This window comes from Calonectris borealis, chromosome 1 (genome assembly GCF_964195595.1).
Source record: "Calonectris borealis chromosome 1, bCalBor7.hap1.2, whole genome shotgun sequence".
Taxonomy (NCBI): domain Eukaryota; kingdom Metazoa; phylum Chordata; class Aves; order Procellariiformes; family Procellariidae; genus Calonectris; species Calonectris borealis.
This window is the reverse complement of record NC_134312.1, coordinates 71,202,931-71,226,936: the sequence shown is the minus strand read 5'-3', so window position 1 is coordinate 71,226,936 and position 24,006 is coordinate 71,202,931. Positions and strand designations below refer to the sequence as shown.

General features: G+C 39.2%; 1 protein-coding gene across 5 annotated transcripts in view; it reads right to left on the bottom strand.

Moving 5' to 3' along the window:
- The window catches only part of DERA (deoxyribose-phosphate aldolase), a 56,675-nt gene that overhangs the window by 18,301 nt on the left and 14,368 nt on the right, over nucleotides 1-24,006 (bottom strand). For 3 of the 5 annotated variants that reach the window (XM_075160022.1, XM_075160013.1, XM_075160050.1), the window contains 3 exons: nucleotides 22,306-22,401; nucleotides 20,864-20,998; nucleotides 13,157-13,285 (listed from right to left, as the gene is read on the bottom strand). In XM_075160022.1, coding sequence (XP_075016123.1) covers nucleotides 13,157-13,285; nucleotides 20,864-20,998; nucleotides 22,306-22,401 — 360 coding nt within the window. Of the gene's footprint in view, nucleotides 1-4,126; nucleotides 4,787-12,001; nucleotides 12,771-13,156; nucleotides 13,286-20,863; nucleotides 20,999-22,305; nucleotides 22,402-24,006 lie in introns of those variants that run through there. The other 2 variants (XM_075160031.1, XM_075160041.1) reach the window with 2 other exon arrangements.

Genomic DNA, 24,006 nt, shown 5'->3' with positions numbered 1-24,006 from the left:
GTGCTTTAAGGCCCCCAGACATTAGCCCAAAGCAAAGACGCATTGTCACCATTTAATTACCTATCTTTTCAAACTTACTGTGACCAAAATGACCGAGTTAAACAAAATGGTTACTAGCAACAGGAGACTGTTGTTAACCAGCAAGCTAAGGTGGTGTATGGGCATAGAGTTCAGAGCAGAAAGATGCTGCTGCATGCCGTTTGCCTCTCCAGTGTGAATTTATAAAGGGGAGTGAAAGTGCAATATCAAGTGAATTAGCAAGAATTAAAAGGATTAAAATCCCAGGAACCAATGAAGTCAAAGAGAAATGGAAAATGGATTCAGCCCTAAAAAGATAAAATTATTTAACAACTTATTAAAACAGTTCATCATTGTAATTAAAATCCAAGTGCCTAGAAAAAAGTGGCACAAGAAAGGTAATTATTTATGAGGAGACTTTAAAAAGCCATTTATTGTGAATTTGGGAGAGAATCAGCCTGAAAGAGTTGGTAGTAAAAAGAAATTGTTTGTTTATTCATAAAACTTATTTTGGTCTAGCATACCACTAAGAATCCCTAACATCTGCTCAATGGCAGCTGTAAGTAACATTAGGAACACTCAGCCAATTTATATCTTTCCTTTTTATTAAAAAATAAACAGGTCTTTTTAAATTATTCACTAGTAAATTAACATAAAAATCAGTGCTGTAGCAACTCACATTTTGTAGAAAGCTGTCTGCAAGCTTTGTATGATCATGATGATCTAAACCTTTCTACGTTTCACTGACTACTTCACTCTTTATGTGATGTCCCACCTAATTTAGCAAATGAAAACGTAGAAAACCTACAAGCCATACTGGAGTCACGGCCGTGAATAATACAGAATGCATCACTGATATCTCAAAATGCCGTATTAGTTGCCTCCTTCCAACTTGATTCTGTTCTTACCTTCCCTTTGCATTCCGCCATTGAAAAATTCCACCCAAATAATCTCAGATCCTCTCCTGCTTCTGTCTTTCATGAATCAGACACAGACAATAACCTCAACTGGCAGAACCCTTCTCTGAATTATTTCTAAGTAACAAAATGCAGCGGTGTTACTAATTAATAATTATTTGTTCTAATCTGCAGCATTTTCATACATAGATTGCAAAGTGCTCTGCATGTTCCTGTGTTTCACTCCAAAACTGTGTTCTTAAGACAGTAAAAAAGACACAGGAACCCTTCAAACCTAAAGGCTTCTCTTTACCCCTCACTAACACTTTTTTTTTTTTTATTTAATCTCTTGAACATTTCAGCAGAAAAATATATTACTTTCTTCCCAGGTTTCTCTCCTGCCTTCAGTTCTTACTTCCTAATACAAGCAAGAGCCTGCAAATGAACTCGCCAAGTTGTTCAAAAGTACGGAGCAGCTCTGTTTCTTTTACTAGGATATTTTTGTTTTACTTCTAAGCAACAAACCAGCATTTCTGCAGTACACTCTGGAGACAGTTAGTTTAAAGCTAAGTGAGCTGTAATTCTAACCCAGGCGCTGGAAATGGCATCATTACGACAGCACAGGGTCCATCCAGCTGAAGTGCCTGGAGAAGCCTGCCTCGAAGCTGCAACTGTGCTGCAACTGGCAACCAAGCAAACTGCTGTGAAGCTAAATTTGCTTACATCCAGAGTAGCTGCAAACACAGTACCCGATTACAACATAAATGTAACCAGTTAGCTATCCATGGTATCTTGTTATCAGATCACCACCTGAAAATACTACCCCTCCTCTTACTGGGGACTAGAAGTCATGAGAAACATGGCACCCCCTTCCATCACACCCCACCAAGCTGCTTTCTCAACCTGGGGCTCGGGTTCATTTCAAAGCCCCATTTATGAGTAAGGCTTTGTGTTTACTTTGAGCTCTTACATGTCCATTTTCCAGGACCAGTGGGAAGGCAGCTTTTGAAGATATATGAGTCATAATTTTGTATTGCATAATTTAAGTTTAATGTGCTGCACAGAATAAGGAACATCGTAATCTGTTTCCTTCTTGGTCCATTAGAGATGAGTTAACAAATCCTCTTGATAAACTACAAGACTTCACCTCTGCGATGTTCGGGATAGGCTGGTAAGTTGGACATTGGATTGGCAGTGTAATTGCAAGGGTGATGGAAGGAAGACTTTTTGCTTAAGAAAAAGTCCTGGCATCATCAAGGAGGAATCTTTTCTACATCTTAGATTTAGGGAGAACTCAACTTGAGAAATCAGCTGCAGTTGTACACTGCAGGGAAATCATTTTATAGCACAAATGCTAGAGGGGAAGAAACATCAAAGGTGCAAATGACAACCAGATATCAGATCCCTGTTGACTTGCCATGAAGACTATGGACTTTGCTGTCATCTTTGTCTTCGAAAAAATTCTCTCAAAAGCAGGACTATTACAGACAGGTCTGGGGAAGCTATTGTCTCTGGTAACCATAAAGTAAGCATAGTCAGAAACTAGAAATTGTCTTATCTGAGAGATGCTGAAATTAAAAACTACCATTTCAGAAAAGGAATTTAAAAAGTATCAATCAGGAACATTTCCCAGGGGATGAAATTCCAAAGTATAGTATCGAAGAAGGTAATATCTTCCGTTCTTTTCCACACCTTCCTAACACGGTTTGCATTTTGGCAACATGAATCAAAGGAGCGTAGAAAGCCTGGGAGACAGGCTCCAAGTAACCCCAGTACCTACCAAGGAAGTTCAAGTCCCTTGTGCCACTCACCAAAAATACTGCAAGCAACCAGAGAGGCAAGCTGGAAAAAGCCATGGAGCTCTTTCCAAACACCACTGAAATGAGCACATTCCTGAAGAATATTGCTATATCCTATGGTCATATTCTGATAGAAATATTTTCCTTTGAGAAAAGACTGACAAAGTCTATTAAGATGACCTTTTAAATTCCAGTTAAAAACTTACATTTATAAGGAAGGGAAAATGTTAAACACAAGCATTTGCATAGGCAGTTCTCTTTAGCTCAGTGAGGAATGTGTTTGTAGCATCATCAACCCAACAGTTAGCTTGGGTATCCAGCCTGTTTCTCTGCACTTAATGAAGTAATACTTTGAAATACAGCATCAGCACCATTAGGATATGAGCTGTTAAAAGCTAGTGGATGTCTTTATATTGATCGCAGTGTGTTTTAAGATTCAGTTTATCTGTAAGGAAAGTATCCATAACCTCCTTATGACTAACTTCTTGTTTCATATGACTAATTTTTGTCTGACTTCTATGTCTCAATATGTATTTCACTTATGTTTGTGTCCATCTCATTATGCTTCTCTGTTTTCCACTACATTCCTGTTCCTTATGATTAAATGGGTTTATTCAAATGAGTGTCCATAGTGTTTTAAAATAACATATTGGTGTTCAAGATCACATATTCCTAGTGTATATTTCCATTCAACATCTTCCTCTTTAGAAGTCCAATTTCTGCTGTCATGAGTATATACCTTCAAATTAGATAGGCACGATCACTAGGCCTTGCCACCTTAAAAAGCAACAAAAAATCCCAGGACCTACAACCCTAAAATCACGCTTAGTTTATTTCCACACCTATATTAAGTTTCTGTTAAGGGATTGGATTTTCTAACTGGTGTTCCTAGTTGCAATCTCTTAAAAGATATTTTAATATTTCATAAGCCAATTTTGTATAATTGATAGATACAGTAAATTAAATATTTATTTCTATTTTTCACTGGTTTAGTAGAATTTAACACCTGCTGCTAACACAATAAAAAAAACAACCTGAAATATCAGAGAAATAAATAGTACCCTGTACATCTATTGATTTTACATAATATTTCCATGTTTTAAAATTGCATTCTCTCAAACCATTACTTTCAATACCAGAGCTTCACAGATGCAAAGGTTTTTGCTACGAAGCCGTGTTATTTTGATGGCATGTTTGACTAGAACTATTCACTGTGCAACGATTTCTGAATCTGAGGTGATATGAAACTTCAGAAGTTTTACTCAAATTCTAACAAATTATTTAACATAGAAACAAGGTTTCATTCATGGGGAAAATTAACACAACAGGGGTGCTTTCTCACCTCTCTGCATCAGTTGTTATAAATTGAAAGTATACCATTTAGATATTCCTTAATTAACATGCTTTGCAAAGATCTTGAATATCAGCAAAAGAAAAATGCTATTCAGGCATTTAGGATAGTTTGTTAATAGAAGGTTGACCCCTCTCAACAGTATGTTATACTGTCAGTACATGCCTACTCCCTGTAACCTACTATTTCACAACCAGTTTCAAAGGTTGAAGCATAAAGAATAGCCACTTCCTTACAGGTCAAGAAGCAGAAATCTGCAGAACAGAGTTCAAACCCTTCTCTGAGATCCAGTGACAAGTCCTGGGATTTCTGGGGATTTATCACGCTCCTGCTCCTCTAAGAGTTCTTGTAGGGGCATACTGCTCATTCCATTTTGCTCAGTGCAGGGAGAACACCAAAGCACAGCAAAAAAGGCGTACAGGAGGTACGGCAAAACTCTTTTATTTAAAAGAACATTTTGGATGGAGTGCTATGAAAACAGCTGAAGAAAGGTGACCTCCCTGCTGCTACGGGCAGTACTGGTCAATCGTGCAGTGCACGATACCATCAAGCCACGCCAGCTCCCATCTCCACTGACACTCACAGGGTTGGTTGTACTAGTAAATCAGAATCAGCAGCTCCCACCAGAAAATTTCCAGACTTTCTCTTGCTCCATTTCCCAATTTCAATTGGTGACCAAGGGTATTCCATCTTCATGCACAGGCATGGAAAATTTCTGCCTCCTAATGAGAGGAATATATTTCTGCTTATATCTCAATTTACTAGACATCACAGAGGTCCTATAAAATGTGCAATGTTAATTTTACATATGGCAAAACAGAGAAGCTATAGGGTTGTCAAAAGTGATCATAAGTTAGGAGTCATCCTGCTACCTCAATCAGTCCTACCCATCTTCTGGCTTCCTGGTATTCTTCTGGTGAGAAGTGCTTGGAAATAGCACTCTTTCTAATAGTAAATGGGGATGGTGGAGAGAGAAAGTCAAGCGGTGTTGTGGATAAGACAAAATCAAACAAACAGGTATACAGAGCTGACAAATGTAATCTGTTTTACACTGGTATTTCTTCTTTGACTTGAGTGGAGGGTGTATATTGCTATTTTCTGATTACAGTAGAATGCCATTAATAGAATAGACCTTTCACAAAATTAGCAAACTGAGTTGCCAGGCATCCCGGTATGACAAATATGAATGGCCCCAGATAACTATCTCCCCTCAGATATGGCTGTATAGGCTAGCGCACAGTTCAGTAAGCACATAAATAAATGCATAACAAAACGTGGCATTGCATGCACATCTGGGTTTCTAACTTAACAAACTGCAAACAAATGAGGTTTTACTGTACACACTAATTCTGTTCTCCCTTCACAGACTCCTTGTATCTTTTTTCCCCCCAACATCTCCATTTCCTTTACGTGTTACTTCTGTCCTCTACTTACCCATACAGGGTTCTATTGCTCTTTTGACTCTACTGAAAAGACTTTTCATTAGAGCCTGCCCTAGTGTTTCTCAGCCACTTTCCATTCCTTCACTTCTGATTCCCTATACATGCATTATTGAGTTCCAGACAGATTTTTAAGTCTCATTTTGCATTCCTTCAATGTCTGCTTTACTCAAGCCCAACATTTTTTTTTTGTGTTACTGCTCTTTGTATGGACTCTCATCAGTAATTCAAACCTGAGGATATTGTGATTACATTGTCAGAACTTTTCAACTCCAAGCTTATCTATCACGCCTACATTATTTCTAGTGATTAGTTGCAGTATCACTGTTAAGCTTGTAGGCAATTACATCTTTTAAGGGAGCAGCCTTGTACTGCCTTACAGAACATGCAGCTATCTGCATTTTTATACTACTGACTTTTTTATTTCCCCCTACTCTGTACCAGAATAAATGAAGTCACTGGTTCCTGTAGAGACCTCTTTTAGACCGATTGTATTTAAAGACCATCTATCTTTTGATCTAACTCCTTAATTCAAAAACTTTTTTAGTCCATAATATCATGCAAAATTTTGAGAAGGACTGTGTCACTCTGACCTGCTCTGTATCTCAGTTTTCCACAGCATGTTTCATGCTCGTTCCTTGCCCTAAACTTTCAGTGATGTTAACCAGAGTTCTGAACATGCAGAACAACCGCAGACTGTGCAGAATGCAGGACACCTGCTGCAGCAAACAGACAGGAAAGTTATCAACTACTAATATAATTCCATAGCATTAATTACTGTCCTGATGAGCCTCTTAGAGCAGCCAACTGCAACCACTTCTACATATTCAAGACAGTAACCAAGGCTATGTTCCTAAAATGACATACAACACTGCATCTGCATGATGCAAAGTGCTGAAGTAGTACAAACCCTGCAAGTTCAAATTTATCTAAAAATTCTGAAGGAATGGGCAGATCTTTGGGCAAATGAGATATTGTCTGCATGCATGCAGACGGAAGAGAGCTGACATAAACATCATTTTATGCACTCTCAGTAAACTAACAGAAATTCAGAAATGTGCTCATGCCCACGCTAGATCTAATCTGTACTGCCAGAAGATCACAGCCAAAGAAAATTGGGATTATTCTCTACCATTTGACAACACAGGTGGGAGAACTCTCTCTCTGCATTGTGCTTTTTTCTCTGAAGACAGGCAGTCAGATGCAAGAATACGGCGTGTTTCAACATCTACCTTCCTCTGCCGGTGAGCGCAGCTCAGCCAAGCTGGAACAGCAAGTAATCCCCATCACACCTTGGACTCACTTTGACTCCTGCTTGGTTGGAGGGAGAGAGGAAACAGCCACCAGACTGTGACTGAGAAAGCCTTAATCGCCAGTCAGGCAGAATGTCCTCTTCCTACACATTCAGAAGAGTAAGGACTTACTAGTTTGTCCCCAGCCCTAAACTGGACCTCCAGACCAGAGCTTATCATGATCTGTCACCCTGGAAAGCACTCTGAGACAGTTCCTATCTGTAGAAAGGAGCTGCCAATTTTGACCCCGTCTGCTTTTAGAAGACGACAGCCACGCATTGCCCCTGATTTCTGATGGACCTTTTACAGGGTAAAGTGTACCCTTTACAGATAAGCTGTAAACTCAACACAGCTGGTTTTATTTCGGATGCGTAAAACGAGACACAAATTGAAATCTTGTTTCATATGTGTTACCAAGCTTCCTCCCTTGGTTTACCTTTCATCTGGAAATGCTCTGGGCTCTAATAACTGACTGACTTAGTATTAAATTACAGCTGAAATTGTAGACACATAATTAAATCAAACTTTTCTTTAAACACAATACAACTCACATGCTATTGAAGGGACCCTCAACTTTTGGTTTAAGCATGGGATTTAAAGCCAGGAATTCACAACTGATCTCAGCTTGACTTTTGACTTGTCTGTTATTATCTTTGTCTCATACTTCACAGGGTGATTGTAAGATTTATTCTGCTAGTGTCAATATGTGCTTTGAAGATGTGAAGTGCTAGCTAAGTGCCAAGTATTATTACTTATTCAGTAGTCTTGTTTCCTACATTAGTCGCATTTGCGCAAAGTATGCCTAGCTTTTCAGTCAAATTTTGCTAGTTTGGTTTCCTTTCTTCTCTTTCATTTTTCATGATACATTTGCTTGGTAGAAGTTTTGGATCATGGCGGTCCACATCCAGCAGTAGGAAAGTCATCCCTTGCACCTAGACAGCTGCTAGCATGTTTGCAGCCATACCACCTAACCCTGCTCAGAACAGATCTTTGCAAGACAGTGCTCTGAACAACAGCAGCTATTGGTACCTTAGAATTTGTCTTCCCATTATTCATACTAAAAATGGATCTGCACCAATATTAATGACAGTATAAAAACCTTATTTAGAGCTGGGGTAAAAGCTTTTTGTAGCCAGGCATTATCTTGCAATGTTCCAAACCACATTTCTTGGACTCTCTCTTCTTATAATCATTAAACTGTCATATCTTTTCTTAATTCAGGACTAGGCTTTTGTGCAGTGAGATGTTCCGGTCTTCAGGACTTTTGAGGAAACCTCTTCATGCAGTACTCCTGCGTCCTGAGTTTTCTTTGCGGGAATCTTGTGGCACTGCTCTCTGCTTTTAGAGACAAAGACTGAATACTACAGCCCTCAGCCAGTCTCTCTCTGGATCCAGCACAAGGCCGCCTATTTGTGCCTTTAAGTTTTGGTAAGGTTTGCTGTGAAAATGGTAAGTGTGTATTAACTGGAACCACTCCCATAAAGCAGGATGAAGCCTTGAAGGATTGAAAGTGGGTTCTCCTAAGAACTGCAAGACACATCTTTTCTTCACCATTTGGCTATATTATTTCTGCTCACTTTGGAATGAACAATATCAAAGTATCTAAAAAAATTTCTGCTCACACATTTAATGTGTTTTAATTTTCTTCTTCTAGACTATCAGCATCAGAGACCTTATTGCCCCAGCCATCTTCTGCTACTTTTCGCAGAGTTTTTTTGTGCTAGAGAAGTAAGTTTGTTTTAGCACTAACTCATTCCCTTTCTAAATTCAATTTTTACATTAGTCAGTTTCTCAACTTACAATTTATTTGACTAACTGCTTAAGGACCTATGAAAAAATTGTTTTAAACCCATATGTTTAGTAGAGCTGCAGAAGAACATACATCACTCCTTCCTGATCTTTCCACAGGTACTTGTTTAGATATATGTAATAAAACCAAATATCTTTCACATGTCACTGCTGTGTTTCCCTTAGCTTCCCAAAGAGTGATGTAAAAGGAGCTGTACTATCAAGACCAGCTTTCACAGTCAAAGTGACACAGATGAAGTTTTTACTTTTAAAGTGAAGTACATTTAGTTAATTGCTTCCTCCACCTCTCCCCCAGTCTGCATATTTTAATTAATATGAATTGTTACACAGAACAATAAAGATTTTGTAATTAGGTAATATGGTTAAAATGTGATTTTCCAAAATGAAAACCTTATGTATGACTGAAATATGCAATTAAGCCATTCACACCTTTACTAAAGCGTTCCTTTCCTTGTCTGGCTTCCTTGGCAGTTTCTGATGTTTGTATCAAAAAATGGAAGTTAAAAAATGGCCTACCTCTCATAAGAGAACTGTGTACAAGACCTGTTTTTGTTAAAGACACCATGATGAAGAAACATAGAACAGTTCCCACTGGTATGGGGGAGTCAGGCTCCCATTTGTGTTTCTTGGGACTGCTTATTTCAAGAGGCTACGAAGACACAGATTTAAGTGTCTCCTGTAGAAACGGACGTGACTCACACAAGCATACACCAGACAGTGAAAACCACTAATGAGTTTGCTCTACTCATTGTTTGGAAGCTGTCTGGTAGAGTCAAAGATGCAGTCAGTTTCCCTTGAGAAGCTCACGTACTCAAACCACCATCAAGACTTCAAGAAGCTCAAGAAATGGCAGTGGACATTGTAAACCAATAACCAAAAATTCACTGATTCAATGCTGAGATTTTATCTTGGTCAGCTTTCTGAAAACAATGTGCTCCTTCGGTAGTGACACAGAGCCACTGACGTGCAATCCTACCTGCCATTATGTCCTCCTTAGCACTGCAAGGATTATTCTTGCCAGGTGAGTCACTGTCCTTAGAGAGCTGTCAGCCTCTTTCACTCAGAAATAGGTTCCTAAATATTCCAGAAGAATTTTTAGTGTGTCAGTCAAGTCTGTAAAGGTCTGGTTAGAACAATTTAAGAGAACTGGGTGCCTGCTCCCATTCTGATGTCGTTCTCCTTAGGTACTGTGCCAGAGAAGGAAGAAGTAGTCATTGTACTTTGGAGGTACTATTTCAGACACAGGAGGAGCCAAAAGCCACTGCTTCAAATAAAGGCAAATTATTATCACACCTCACTGTGAAGCAACACTTTTTCCCAAGTTCTTGCAGGTGCAAGCACTAACATCTTGTACACAGGCATGTTGTACAAAGCACCGTTTCTACTACTGGCCTCCACCTCCAGCGCACTGCTGGGATCTGCATGTCTCACTGGCCTCAGGCTCCCTCACTGGTGTGTAGTGAACGGCTTCTGCCGAGTCCTGCAAGGGCTGTGATTCAGAGTACAGATGCTGGCCTACAGAAGCAGCCTATGCAATCTGCTTTGAAAATAAAAGTGCATGGGGCACGCCACCCCACCCTGAGCACGGCCCTTAGCGTTCTTTTAAAATCCCAGCCAATGCAGAGGTGCCCATTTTTTGACCTTTTATCTTCTCAAGCCTGTGCAGCTGGCCTCACGTCCAGTGGTGAACCCCCACCTGCTAGCTGAATCAGACTAAATGTAACGTGCTGTGGTTCCCAGTATAGGCCAATAATTCCTCAAGCCAGCACAAGAAAGACTGTATAGAAATTTTGGAAAGTTCTTTGAGAGAGGAGACATCTGGGTTGCATTCCCTGCTCAGTTAATTGCTTTGTGCAAAGCAGAGCAACTTTATCGGGAGGGACTGAGATCTTTAATGGCAAATACACTGTAAAATTGACCCTTTTGTGGAAGAAGAACCTCAGTCGGAGAGACCAAGTCCCAGACATCCCAGGCAAGCTTTTTAACCATGAAGCTAGTGATAAATCAGCACTGTGTTACTCTCTCACCCTTCTGAGTCTCACAAATGAGACACATGGGAAATACATATATTTTATGTATATGTTACAACACATCTAGTAGCTCGGTGCTTCAGAACCTAGGTGAATGTGTGTGTGCTCAGCAATGCAATGTAAACATCTGTAAGGCTAGGATTTTGTGCTCCCTACGTGACAGGCTTACATCATGCACTGTGAAGTGAAAACAGTTTAAGGTCTGCACATCATGTCCTCAGTTGCACTGATAAAGTTGCATGCAAGGCAAGGCTGTAAACCAGATTGTTGAGGAGGTGACCATTTAAAAAAACCAAAACATTGCCAACCACTCAAAAAAAAAAAACCCACAACAAACTAGTTACCCCTTTTCTGGAGTAATTTTCAACAGTATTACTTTGAAAGCTCAGTTTACAATGCAGCGTAATGAGCGCTTCTAACAGCATGGCTGAAGGAGCAGCAAATTTTGGTGTAAAGGACAGGAGCAATTGGCCAGCAGCAGCAAGGCTGCTAAAAAGCTTCTGAAGCCAGTTTTGCAGTTGAATCCACTACACTCTGTAACTCATTTCCCCATATAAAACTAATCACTGGAGTTGCTTTTTTATCTTCAGAGGTGTTGCTTTTTTATCTTTAGAGAAAAGTTGCCAGGGCCACATCCACAAGATCATCTGGTTTTTTTTTCCTTCTTTCTTTTAAATCATGGCACCAGTTGAAAAAATAAATGGATACTAAAGCTAGAATTTAAACATAACGTGTCAAATTACTTTCTCCCCAAAATGCTACAAATATGCAGACCAAAAAAAATTCAACTGGAATTCGAGGTTCTCAGCAGTTCTGACAAGCTGGAGTCTGAAAATCTGGCCCTCAATACATGTATGTAGGGCACCAATAAATTGTTATTTTTACACTACCCACAAAGAAAAAGCAAGAGACTGAAATAAGGAAATTATTGCACATATTCAGATGGATAAGTATCTTGTAAAATGAATAACTATGCAAGGAAAATCATTAACAATAGAGCCATCTGCTGTATTTCAAAAAAACTACACCAGCAAAAAATCTGAAAACGTTAAAATGCTTTACAACCTGAATTTTTCACTACTCCATGTTACAAAAAGTAATCATAATGATTAGTACATCAGTTTAAATTACAGGAAATGTGTATTTCTTACACCTCTTCTAATTAAAAGCAATATGTACTGGCATAATACTGATCCTCTGTATCTAATGATACTAATTGACATTGTAGCTGAGCATGTAAAAAGCCTGAAATGCTTCCCATTCCATTTGAAGTAGATAAGCGGAGTGTTGTATAAGGGGACAATGAGGTCAGCAGCAAGTTGAATATTTATTTAAATACTGACAAGATACTTGGATGATTTTTTTCTTGCTCTAAAATAAGAAGAAATTCCAGGTCTGAAGAGCTTACAATAGAAAAAAAAAATCAACACAAAAATGAGGGAAGTTTAGAAGTGGTTCTTAGTATATCTTTACACTTCTCTCTATCAATATTCTTGAAGAGCCCTCTTTCAAGCACAATGGAAAAAGCAGGTGTCTAGAACAGAGTTCAAAGAACATAGCCTTATCAGCCAATTCCTGGTTTTGCATCTTAAAGATGGCATTAAAACACAGCCCTAAAATCCTGGTTAAACTAGGGAAAATTATACCAGCGCAGGCCAAAGTTGCAGAGCAAATATACTGCTGTAAATCTGGGCTCAAATGGGTGCTTCGCTACATTCAGTCTGCAATGGTTATAGCTATGCAAAAAAGTAATACCTACAAACTATACGCAGCCCCTAAAAACTCTATCCTGCTCATGGGAATGTTTCTTAGCTGAAAGGTTCAGGATAAAAGACAGACAGACTCCTAAACATCAGGTCAGACATAATTGAGTTTTCAAAGATAGGGAAGACTGAACACTTTTTAAAGCAACAATTAATTGCCGGTAGCAAGTGCTACTGCTTTTGAGTGTGCCAGTTAAAACCAGTTATAACTGAGATCATCCCAGCACCTGCTGGAGCATATGGTACCCTTCCCCTCGCTGCATGTCCAGTACAGTTGGTTTCCCGAATCGCACTCTCATAGAGATGGTTAGAAGAAGTGATCGCAAACCAGAAACGAGAGTTGTCAGCATGAATCTTCACAGGAAAGTTCCTCCTGCATTTAAAATAAGCTTACGAGCCATCTACCTACACCACATCTGTAGCTCACCACAATTGGCTGGATAATATGCATATCTGCCGCAAATGTATGTATCCTTATTAAATATACCAAGGATCAGACGTTTGACAACAAATATTTGTTCCTACAAGTTTTGCCATTTAACAGTTTTAAGAGTTATTTATGCAGTTATTTGTGCAGTTTTTGTAGGTTATACAAAACAAGTGACACTTCATTACTACACCTGCAACTTCAGTAATTGCTGCATAATAGTTTTTGCCTACTATCGGCAAAACTAAACTTTCACGACTATAATTTTTTAAGCTTCATAAATAATATAGAAAAGACATTCTTAGCTTAAAAAGAAAAACACATATATTTACCTGCCATCATAGCTATCATACTGGCTTTGTAGACATTAGCAAGGGACCCCAGTTCACCTGTTGCCAAGATTGTTTTCATATGAGCTTCTCCACAGGCCTCTCGGCACTGACGGATCTCCTCGTAGAGACCTGTGGATAAAAGCATGTGGAAAATGATCAAAGTTGCCTGAGAGACATTTTCAAGTATGGCTGCAATTTCCACTTCTGGATTAATTTCCAATCTTATAATTAGTCATAGCACTCAAGAACTTAAGTTTTGCAAGTTCAATAAATTACATGACTGGAGGTAATTAACAATGCCACACAGTTTCAGACTTAACTTAATAGCTATTAATGTCGGTTCTCTCAAAACTAAGAATGTGCACAGTATGACAAACACTCATAAATACATCAGGAGTAAAAAATGCTATGCTAGTCAAGATTGATTTTACAACAGCAATAATTTTTTCAGCAATAAATACGGTAGTACATTGAATCAGTACTCAGGGACGGTTATGTTTTCCTGTCCACATCACATCACCACCCTCTCTGTCCCCTCCAGCCACGTTTGCCAAAGGGCTCAGCCTAAAAGACACCAAAGGTATGACCAAGTTGTCTAATTACAAACACCAGTGCCACCTGAGATGTCATCCCCCTTGGCTTCCAGCTGCCACTCCTGGACGCTTCACATCTCCCTTTGGTCTCCTACCATTCTCCCCTACCATGGGACCAACTTGGGAAGTCTGATTATGGAGCTAGATGCCTGTGTTTAGGCATCTGAATCCCACTTTAAGCTTTTTGAAAATAAGAATTTCCTGAAAAAATCAATGCAGTCTGCTAACATCCCCGGTGAGGAGAGACCGAGGCCTGGGATCACACCCCAAGGACCAGCAAATCTGCATGGATCTGTGTTTACAAACCACCTCAAGTAGTTGCATTGCTCACGAGGTTACCGAGGACTTGGACCACCCTGTGCCATGACCTCAGACGGCCCTGGCAAGGATGAAGAAAGCACCGCGGCAGGAGGGCTAGCAGGACAACATCTGCCTAGCATGCTGTGGAGCTACAGCTCCACGGGCAGGGCTGGACCCTCGCTTCTGATGCCCACGCTCGCTGAGGAAGCCGGCTGGAGCTCAGGAAGGAGGTTTGTTATCAGCCACTGTTATACTCACAAGCACTGCCACTCGCACTGACACAGACAGCAGGACTGACTTCTATAAAGCCTTTTAGCCTTTAAAGCAGACCATTATCTCCGTATCTTCACACCAGAGGCATGCTTAACTTTCTAACAGCTTTATATTTTCACAGACTCAGTAAGGACCGGAATAAATTTGGACATAACCAACTGCGTTTTTTAAAAAAGGCTAGAACTTGCAGACCTGGTCAGGTAATGCAACACATGGAGCACTGGGAAACCCTCCCACCCTTTTTTTGGTAAAATTCAGCAGTGCTCCCACAAAATTGTAAACACAGGGAGATTAAAATAGCTAGAAATTATCAAAACATAGCTGTTAGAAGCTGGCCACTTGGGGATGATTAAGAGCCATCCAGTGTTAATGGTAGAGAGACAAGCAGCTCTTACAGTGTACAGTCACCATTTTTGGGATTTGATTTGAATTAAAAAAAAAAAAAGACACAAAATAAGCAAACAGGGTCCTTTGCAAGAGAGTCCTTTTCACAAATTGTATTCAATCTTCAAACACATAATGGAAAAGTTTGTTTATGGAAGGCTAAAATACAGCTTTTAACAACTCTTCCTTGTTAAAAAAGGCCAGGATATGGCTATGGAGACTAAATTTTTTCAGCATACTAGCTTTCTTTTCTCCTCAGTCCTCAAGTGAGACCTGGAAACATACAGTAGGGTTTGCCAGCTGCCGCACGGCTGGACCTCCCCTCCGCCCGCGATGTTGTCGCATCCTATTGATGCCACCAGCACACCAGGCGGCCGGGGCTGGGGTCACTGGGGTGGTCCTCTGAGACGTACTACGCACGTTAGTAGACAACTGGCTAATGCACTTAGCAAGTCCCTTTATAGACACCAGGCTTCACCTTGTTTCTTGCTGTGTACCAAAGGTGTGAATTAATCAGTACTAGCATGCAGTCTAACATGTTTTATTGATCAATTGATGATACTCCAGAAACCTACATCAAATTGAGACTCAAAAGGAAATACAGAGAACCTGTGCTATTTTCTTGTGCATTTGATAACACTGCTCATGATAGATCCAAATGCAGTCTCTTTGTGGAGTGACTCTTTCCTGAAGCTTTTGGAAAGCCAGAGAAAGCAGCTTTCATCTTCTTCTAGTTTCTGTAACAAGAAGAAAAGACTCGAGTTTTCTCTACCTTTAAGATACACCGCCAAAAATGTCAAAATAAAATCAACAAAGTGTACATTTAGGTTGGATTCCATGAAAAGAAATTATATTCTCACAGCTGTTGTTCACTGGAGTTAGTACCGCAGTTACAGCATCTTCCCTATTGTTGGAAGGTACTTCTATACGCAATTAGTGCCAAGATCATTTGAACAGTCTCACCATCTGACAGCACGCATCCACCCACGGACAGGAACAACTGATGATCTTCAATCATCCGTGTCTATCAGGTTAGCTGAGGTGGTGGAAAAATGGGCATACTTCAATGGGGCAGGTGTGTAGGTAATAAATACTGCTCTTTATTCAGAGAACAATTATTGCAGACAATAGCTGGCATCATAGGACATTCTCAGCCCTACAGTAAAAGCACAAATAGAAATGCAACTACCTCTGGGACAGAGAAAATTAACCAGAGCACCCCAGTCCCCGTAAAAGCAGGGACTGCTTTGATACAGAACAAGCGCAAAAACTCCTTTCAAAAATAAAAAAGAGGTTTCAATACTCACTCAGATTTAAATCAAGACACAAGTAACTTGATTATCCTGAAACTTCCTGGCAAATGACTAAAGTATGGGTGGAATTAATGACACTTGAAAATGCACTCAGTATTTCAAGGGGTCCTGGGATTCTTCCCGGACAGTCTGTGCTGCCAAAAAGTCCATCATTTAACTACTCGGTTCCGTCAAGCCGATCAGTAGCAGGAACAGAGCTGGACACTGATTCTAGGAATATCTGTAACCTATGCAGAACACCAGTAACTGACACAGCAGGTAGAGCTTCTCTGGTTAGCAGCAGTGGCAAAAAGCTTTTGTGAAAAACGTCTATCACAGAAAACCCCACAGGCGTATTTTCCGCTGTGAGCTTAGACCACCATGAAGAGTTTGCAAGAGATTCTCCTTCTGACTGCTGAAAACAGGGAAAAGACAATCTCAAAGCAAATGGCCAACACTGTGTAGCACCTTGAACACAGCACCAACACTATGCATTCTAAAAGAAGTCTAAGTCTTAAGCCAGGAAAAACAAGCAAACAAACAAACAAAAAACCCAAAATCCAAAGCAAGCCAACTTATATAGAATGTATTTGGAGCCAGATGCTCACTGATGTAGTCTGTAGTAGCTCCACTGACTTAGCTGTTAAAACAGATGTGATATAAGAACTCTTCTACTTTGCACCCACTTACTTAAGATACCTTGCTGCTTTCATGAACTTTAGATCTGCTTTTATTGGATGCATTCATTAAAGTAAAAAAAATTCAGATTTTATAAGAACAAAAAAAAAAACTTTCGTAGCTGTGGTTTTAATTCCACTGTTACAAAAGATAAGTGTTGGAAGGTGGCTTCTTTGTAGTTTTCCTAAAAGTCCAACTATTCAGTACAAACATTACATTGATTTTTTGCAGCTATTAAATGCACCACAGAAAACGTGCCTCCCCCTAACACATCTCTCAAGCAAACATCCCTGACAATTACTGCTGGCTATAATCTGCCCTAGATTGTCTAGATGGCCTTTTGCTTTGGTCTAATACATTTGTTCTAAAAATCACATAATAAAGGGGATAATCCATATCTCCTACACAGGAAATGAAAATATTAAGGAGAAAAAAACACAGCTTAAATTTTTATGAAACAGCTTTTCTCCAAAAATGCGGTGATAAAACCACTTTTTCTTTTTTTTTTTTTTAAATTCAGCTTATTTGCTGTTTTTATCTAGTCAGTCACATTGACTGATGTTAAGGGTAGAAACTGAGACGAGGAGGGAAGATGTTTCAATTTCTGTTAGACCAAAAGATCAAGGTAATCATGATGGGAAACTGGAAAATGAGCTGGAATCCCTTCTGTCTTGCACATTAATGGCAGGTTTGTTAACAAAATGACAAGCACAAGGCTATCAGCACAACACGACTCTTTCAGTTCTGCTCTCAGCCACATATGTGCAACTCCAGGCTCCAGTGATTCACATGAAACTGAAAACAGAGCTTGGCTTCAGGAGCCTGAGCTGCTGCTGACAATATAAGAGAAAAATTGTGCAACTAAACTTTGAGGTCCCAAGTCAGCTTGCACATCTAGAAAACGGTAAATCCAATTATAATATTTCTGAACAACATGTGGAGTCTTTTCCAAGTCTTTGGAGTGCGGAGCGTATTTTCCCTGCCCTGTTTATCAGGTATGTAGCACAAAAGGGGGCCTCAATCCCTGAACAAAGCCTCTAAACTCACAGTTGCATGATTACCAAGAAGAATTGAAAGGCAGCTTTCATAACGAGGTTATACCAAATGAATTTCATGGATGAAGCTGTGTTAAAACTTCTTAGAGCATACTCAAGACCTCTGAAGCCATCGACACTGTGGTATGTCTAGGTGCTTGCTAAAAGCTGTGGAACTAGAAGTAACATTACGGTACCCCAGGCAGCTTCAGAAGGTACAGCAAGTCCAACATATTCATTGATAACAGGGAAAAAAAAAATTTAAAAATCCAGTTTCTTTCAACACTTTGTTGGTCAACTTCGTCACTTTTTACAAACAGGCTCCACATTCTGGGCTTAAAGACATTAAATTGTGATTTTTAAGCTTAATACATACTTTGTCGAGTGATACAAGACAATGGTCGAGTAAACTGTTGTAAAAGAATATTGCCCTAAAAGCTAATAGGTTGTAAAAGGTATACAAGTTCCTAAACTTAAATCTCATTCAATGTTATTTTCCAAGCTGAATTAACTGTCCAATAAAGTTGCTTTCATGTTCAGCACTATTAAAAAGCTCTTAACAATTACTTTGTAAAGATCTAGAAAATATATTCCGAATGTCATACAGAGTTCCAACAATATTTAAGAACTGCTTTAAAATAACTTGACATAAGTGGACATACACTAAAATATTTAATAACCAAACAAGCCTTTGAAACAAATCAGAAAGCAACACTATGCTATCATGGTGACCCCAATTATTGCACAGGCTAGAAGAAAAGCTAAAAATGTATGAACAGTAAGATAAAGCATTCTACCACATATGTATTTTTGTCAATAACTCCTGAAGTTGTGAAGACAGGCAGCATGAGAAAAAAATGATAAAAATATACTAGTGTTATAAGCATAAGCAGAGGTTCTGTCATAACTGCAAGGCAGCTCTAGTTGATGAAGTACCTTGAACACAGGCATAATTACTGCACTGGACTTTTTCAATTTTAAGTAGGAATCCAGCCTAAGAAAGACTTCTTCATCCTTTCTAGCTTCCTTAAACGTACTTTATCATTGTTGTATATCATATCTAATCATTAGACAGGGGTGGAAAGCTGCATGTTCACACAAGTAACATACATCTATTGAAAGCTAAACATGAAGTCAGAACACTAGATTTTCACCAAAATATTCAGATGACCTACTGAAGTAATTTTTTTGGACGAGCAAGTCAAATATTAGAATTTTTCACCCTGTAGCATCTTCATCTGGATGGTAAGTAAATTCTGTTCCTGAGGTAGCTTTTTCAAGACCATGTAAATATGTGCCATACACAGGTTCACGTTCGTAAACAAACTTTCAGAAAACATTTGGAAATAATTTCAATTCTGCCCTCAGTAAAAGAAATGTAAACTAATCATTGCCAAAAAAAGGATGGCTTTAAACCTTGTCACAATTTCACTGCGGATAAAAGAATATGCACACCGAATCAAGAGTCATCCCTAATTTACTTATTTAGTAAACTGACAGCTTTATACTACATCCATCATTGCTATGTCTGTGTACTCCTCCCATGTAATTTATGACCACAGAAAACAATTTGTTTCCCATATAGAAAAACCTAGCAATATATGTCTGGTTCATTTCAATCACTGATACTGAATCTAGTCCTGTATTTCTTCTCCGAGTTCTCCTTTGCGTAATCCTGGGCAATGTAACTTCGAGCCTGCATTTGCAACGGCCTGCATGCACTAACTTTCTGATCTCTGCTCTATGCAACTTGCACTTAACAGCGGTTTGTACCATGAAGTCTGAAGCATGGTAACCACAATTATTTGCTACAAGACAGACTTTCCCAGACACAATTGCAAGTTGCTGCTCAAGTCCAGTTTACTGGTCTTTTTTAGTGTTGGTGACAGATCACTGACTCAGCTCATTTTGTATCCAAGACCTTTACGTGTTCCCAGTGGAGCGCAGCTCCTGGAGGGGGTACCTGCCGTGTAGACCCTAACAAAGATACAGCACAGGAAGGTGTGCATGTAGTCTTGCTGCCAGCTGGTAAAGAATTTGACCATCATTCTGTCTTAGTTAAAACGGCTCAATCACCTGGTCTCCATATTGTAGCAATTTCTGGGGCCATACCTAAACTTAAAATAGCCACTCCGAAAGAAACAGATGTCTGCGACACTGCCCATCCTCAAGAATTCAAACATTTGTAAAGCTGCATATATTTAAGAGCAAAAGAAAGGAGATGGTAAATACTACAAAAGAGGTCAAGATGTTAGAGCAAGTGGAAACCAGGATCTCAGTCCTGAAGACACAGATGCAGAAACTTCGTTTTTGGTTCAATTCTAACTGCTAATTGAAGGAAGATCAAAATCAGAAAACATGATCTGTTACCATGATGATTGTATTTCCTTAACCAAACTCAGGTACCAGGGGTCCTTTATAAAGTCTTCCAAGCAAACAGGCTGTTGCAGCAATGCATTATACAACTAAATGGAAAATTCATTCCAAGACAATGATGTGTTTACCTTCACATGGAGATTAGTTATAGAAGCATTGTCAGCACTTAAGGCAAACCATTCACAGTACATTAAGGAAGCAATTAGAGCAAAAACCATCTTCAGTATTATTGTTCTTACTAATTAGTAGTAGACTACAAGCACAAGAACATCAATAATAATATGAACGGTCAATTTGTACCCTCAACTTTCAGGGAAAAGAAAACAACTAAAATACATATTTTTGTCAAGAATTGAAACATGTATATTTAACAAGGTATCATCTACATTAGCAGCCCCTTGGGGTTTTTAACAAAACTGTTCAAATAATTGGACTATAGGCATTCACTTCCATTCCACTTGTTGTTTTTTTTAATCCTGTACACAAAATCCTCTAAAAGGCACAGAAGGAATAGACCTGAATTTTCAAAACACGAAGTCATTCTGAATACCCAACCTGACAGAACTTGTAACAGCATTCTTTTAAAAAAAATCCGACCATTAGTCATAAATTAGTTAAATAGTTCCGTGCCCCAGATTATCTGTCACTCTTAGGGAAAGGACCAAATTCTTCAAGGACTGATGTGGAGACTGGAGAAAGACAAAGACAGAGTTTGCACTACACACAGGCTGTGCATATACACAGGCTTAGGTTCCTTGCCGAAGGGTGGGTACTTACCTTCCCACTGGCCACTCAGCACCAGACTCCTGCTAATGACAATGTCAATCTCTCTGGCACCATATTCCACAGCTAGCTTTATTTCAGCCAGTTTGGTTTCTAGAGGAGTTTGTCCAGATGGAAACCCAGCAGCCACTGGCAAGAAGGAGGATGTAGGTAGAGAGAAGAAAATGTTTTATAAATTGACCACAAAATTGCAAATACCTCTAATACACCGAAGAGTTTTGAAAGTTATTCCTTTTTTTATCCCTACCACAATTCAAAAAATCTAAAGGCATCTCATCCTATCCTCTCTTCATCCACAAGAAGCATTTGCTTTTCCTGCAAGAACCAACGTCCAGCAAGATACTAAGTACATCTTGCAAAAAGGTCTCTTTCACGTGCCTTAAATTTTTCCAAAGCAGCTACATAAGAAAGCACAATATCTATTGCTTCCAGCAGAATTGAGCAAACAAGGCATGAACTCATATATGAAGCAATACATACATTTTTCATTCTCCCCAATTCTTTTAAGTAGTATTTCAAGCTAAATCCCAGTAATATGTTTAACAGTTAAATCACAATACAGCAAAAATTGTTTTCAATGAGATCTACTTAAGATTACCTTCATGATGTTTAAGTACAAAACCCAAAGGTAACTTCGGAAATGGAAGAAATATTTGCTCTAATTGCCTCTCTGACATATAAATGCATTTAGTACGTATTTTTCCCTACACGACATCGAAACAACAATAACAACAACAACGAAAAAAAAACAAAACCAGAAAACATGGAGCATTAAACACCTGATCTAACTTCAAACTTAGCCCCTGCTTTGAGCAGGAGTTTGGACCAGATGACATCCAGAGCTCCCTTCCAAGCTGCATAATTCTTTGATTCTACTTCTTGCTTATTGTAGATTCAGGACTTGTCTGTTGTGTGTGGTGACTGGAGAAGAGCTGCCACTATTATATTTGCAAGTACAAGTCCTGGACCTGCGGGCTGCTCAGCAGGCAATAACCCTTGTCTCTGCGCACAGCTTCGTTGAATTCAGTCTGTACGATTATACTTAAAAGCCAAACAACTGATAGGGAAAAAAACTTGTACCAGAACTCCTAAAATCTCATATTGCAGTTTTATTATTATTATCTACTTAGTGTCTACTGATACTTTGTCCTGCACACTATTGCAATTTCTTCTATTCAGATGAGGGAAATGCTGATAGATCTCAAGGACCTCTTTGAAGAGCTTCCAGCAAAACAGACTTGGCATTGCTGATAAGCTTGAAGTTGAAAGAAAACAAAAGATTACACCAGAAGCAAATCCTCCCCTCCATTCCCTTCCTTCCACCTGCTACCTTTTTACCTTACTCTCTGAAACAAAAGCAAATCCAAACTTCTGGATTTTTCTACACTTTTTATAGCATAAAAGTATTTAGTTGGATATTTTAGAATAAAACATACCTGAAGCTACTGGTATGTTACAACCAGCAGCCTTTAGGGCATTAACAGCATCGACGACTCTTGCAGGATATACACAAACCGCTCCAACGGTAATACCTGCAAAAGCCACAGTTCGCTTTTTCATATGTGTAGATTTCCACCTTCTCTAGTGCAATCCACATTATGAGCATGTGTGCATTGTTTGCACCTCCCACTTCTGCATTCTCACAAGGATTTTAAGCACCTACACTAGGGATATCTGTTTTATTGTTCAGGCACTTCAGGTGATTCTCCATATTGTTACCTCCCTCATGTTCCTTCACCTGACCCTAGGAGCAAGTTTGCATTAGCAGGAATTAAAACACCAAGATTTTTATCGACAGATTCACTATTTAATGCCAACATGTACAGTTAAGACATGCTTAGTCAGCAAATTACTGCGAGAGAAACCACACTGCCAAGCTCTGTCCTTACTTGTTGAGCCAGACTGAGCCCAGCAGCAACTGAGCAGTCTTTATGTTAATGCAGTCCTACTGCATTCTAGTTAAAATGCTATTCTCTCAAAGTCTCAGATAATTGACCTCATATTTAATACTTCAACTGTCTGAAGAGTCCATAAATCCAAGTTCCAAAAAAAGACTAATCTTCGGTATTTTATGTGTATGGCTTAAAGCCAGAGGTCTGATTCCCCTTTGGTTTTACATCATATGACTTCAATCGGTGGACCAATGCCCATGTAAAACTGAAATATTTCAATAGTAAAAACATGCCCGAAATGTCAGTGAGATTTTGGTTTTGATAGATCATCATAAGGCCAACATGACAGGAAAAAAGTCAAATGCTATTCACCGACATGTCAGTGATTACAGCTGGAAAAGAAGAGCTGCTCAGATATAAAGAGATTTTATTGATAGTTATATTGACAGTCTCAATTTGCTCTGAAGTTGAATCGTGTTCAGTCTTGGGTGTAACGTTGGGACTTCAGATGGAGGCTGCTTGAGTAATATCAATGAAAGTTTTACCACTAGTTCCTAAGGGCTGCCTTCTGCCCCTTCAACTCTGTGGACTTAGCTGGGAACTCTGTGTGTGTGTATATGTGATACACACACAACCACACACACTTACTATAGGACTGATTCCTTAAAGTAGACTGGGCTGCAAAGATGTCTCCTACCTTAACTATTGAAACAAGTAGGTAACAGGTAATGCTTTCCCAAGTAAAAATAACATGCTTAGAACTGTGGAATGCATCTTTTCTGACAGCAAAGTGGCAGGCTTGGTAGTTACATACAGTAACGGCAGCTAAGCATGAAATCCAAAGGAGTCGCGTGAACACTGCCTCCTTCTCCAATTTAGTAAGGACATCAGCAGATTCACAGAACACTTAATTAGTTTCACCTTAGTGCACTGTTATTACAAGACATACACTGAGGTTACACAGTTGCAGCTTCCATATCAAATTTGCTCATCATAACTTACAGTGTCACCCTGAGTCCATGCTTCACTTTGGTTGCCAAACTGAGAATGGATTTTTTTTCTCCTTGTATTCTTATATTAACTCAAAAGAATAGATATTTTGCAGTTACAACTTAAGACAGTTGCTTTGAATAAGACCATTTAGGCCTAGTTTGTTCTCTCGGGACTACCATAACTGCAGCGCTGCCTACCGTAACTGCTTCCATTATAAGAAGAGGAGGCCATTTTTACACCTATCTGAAAATT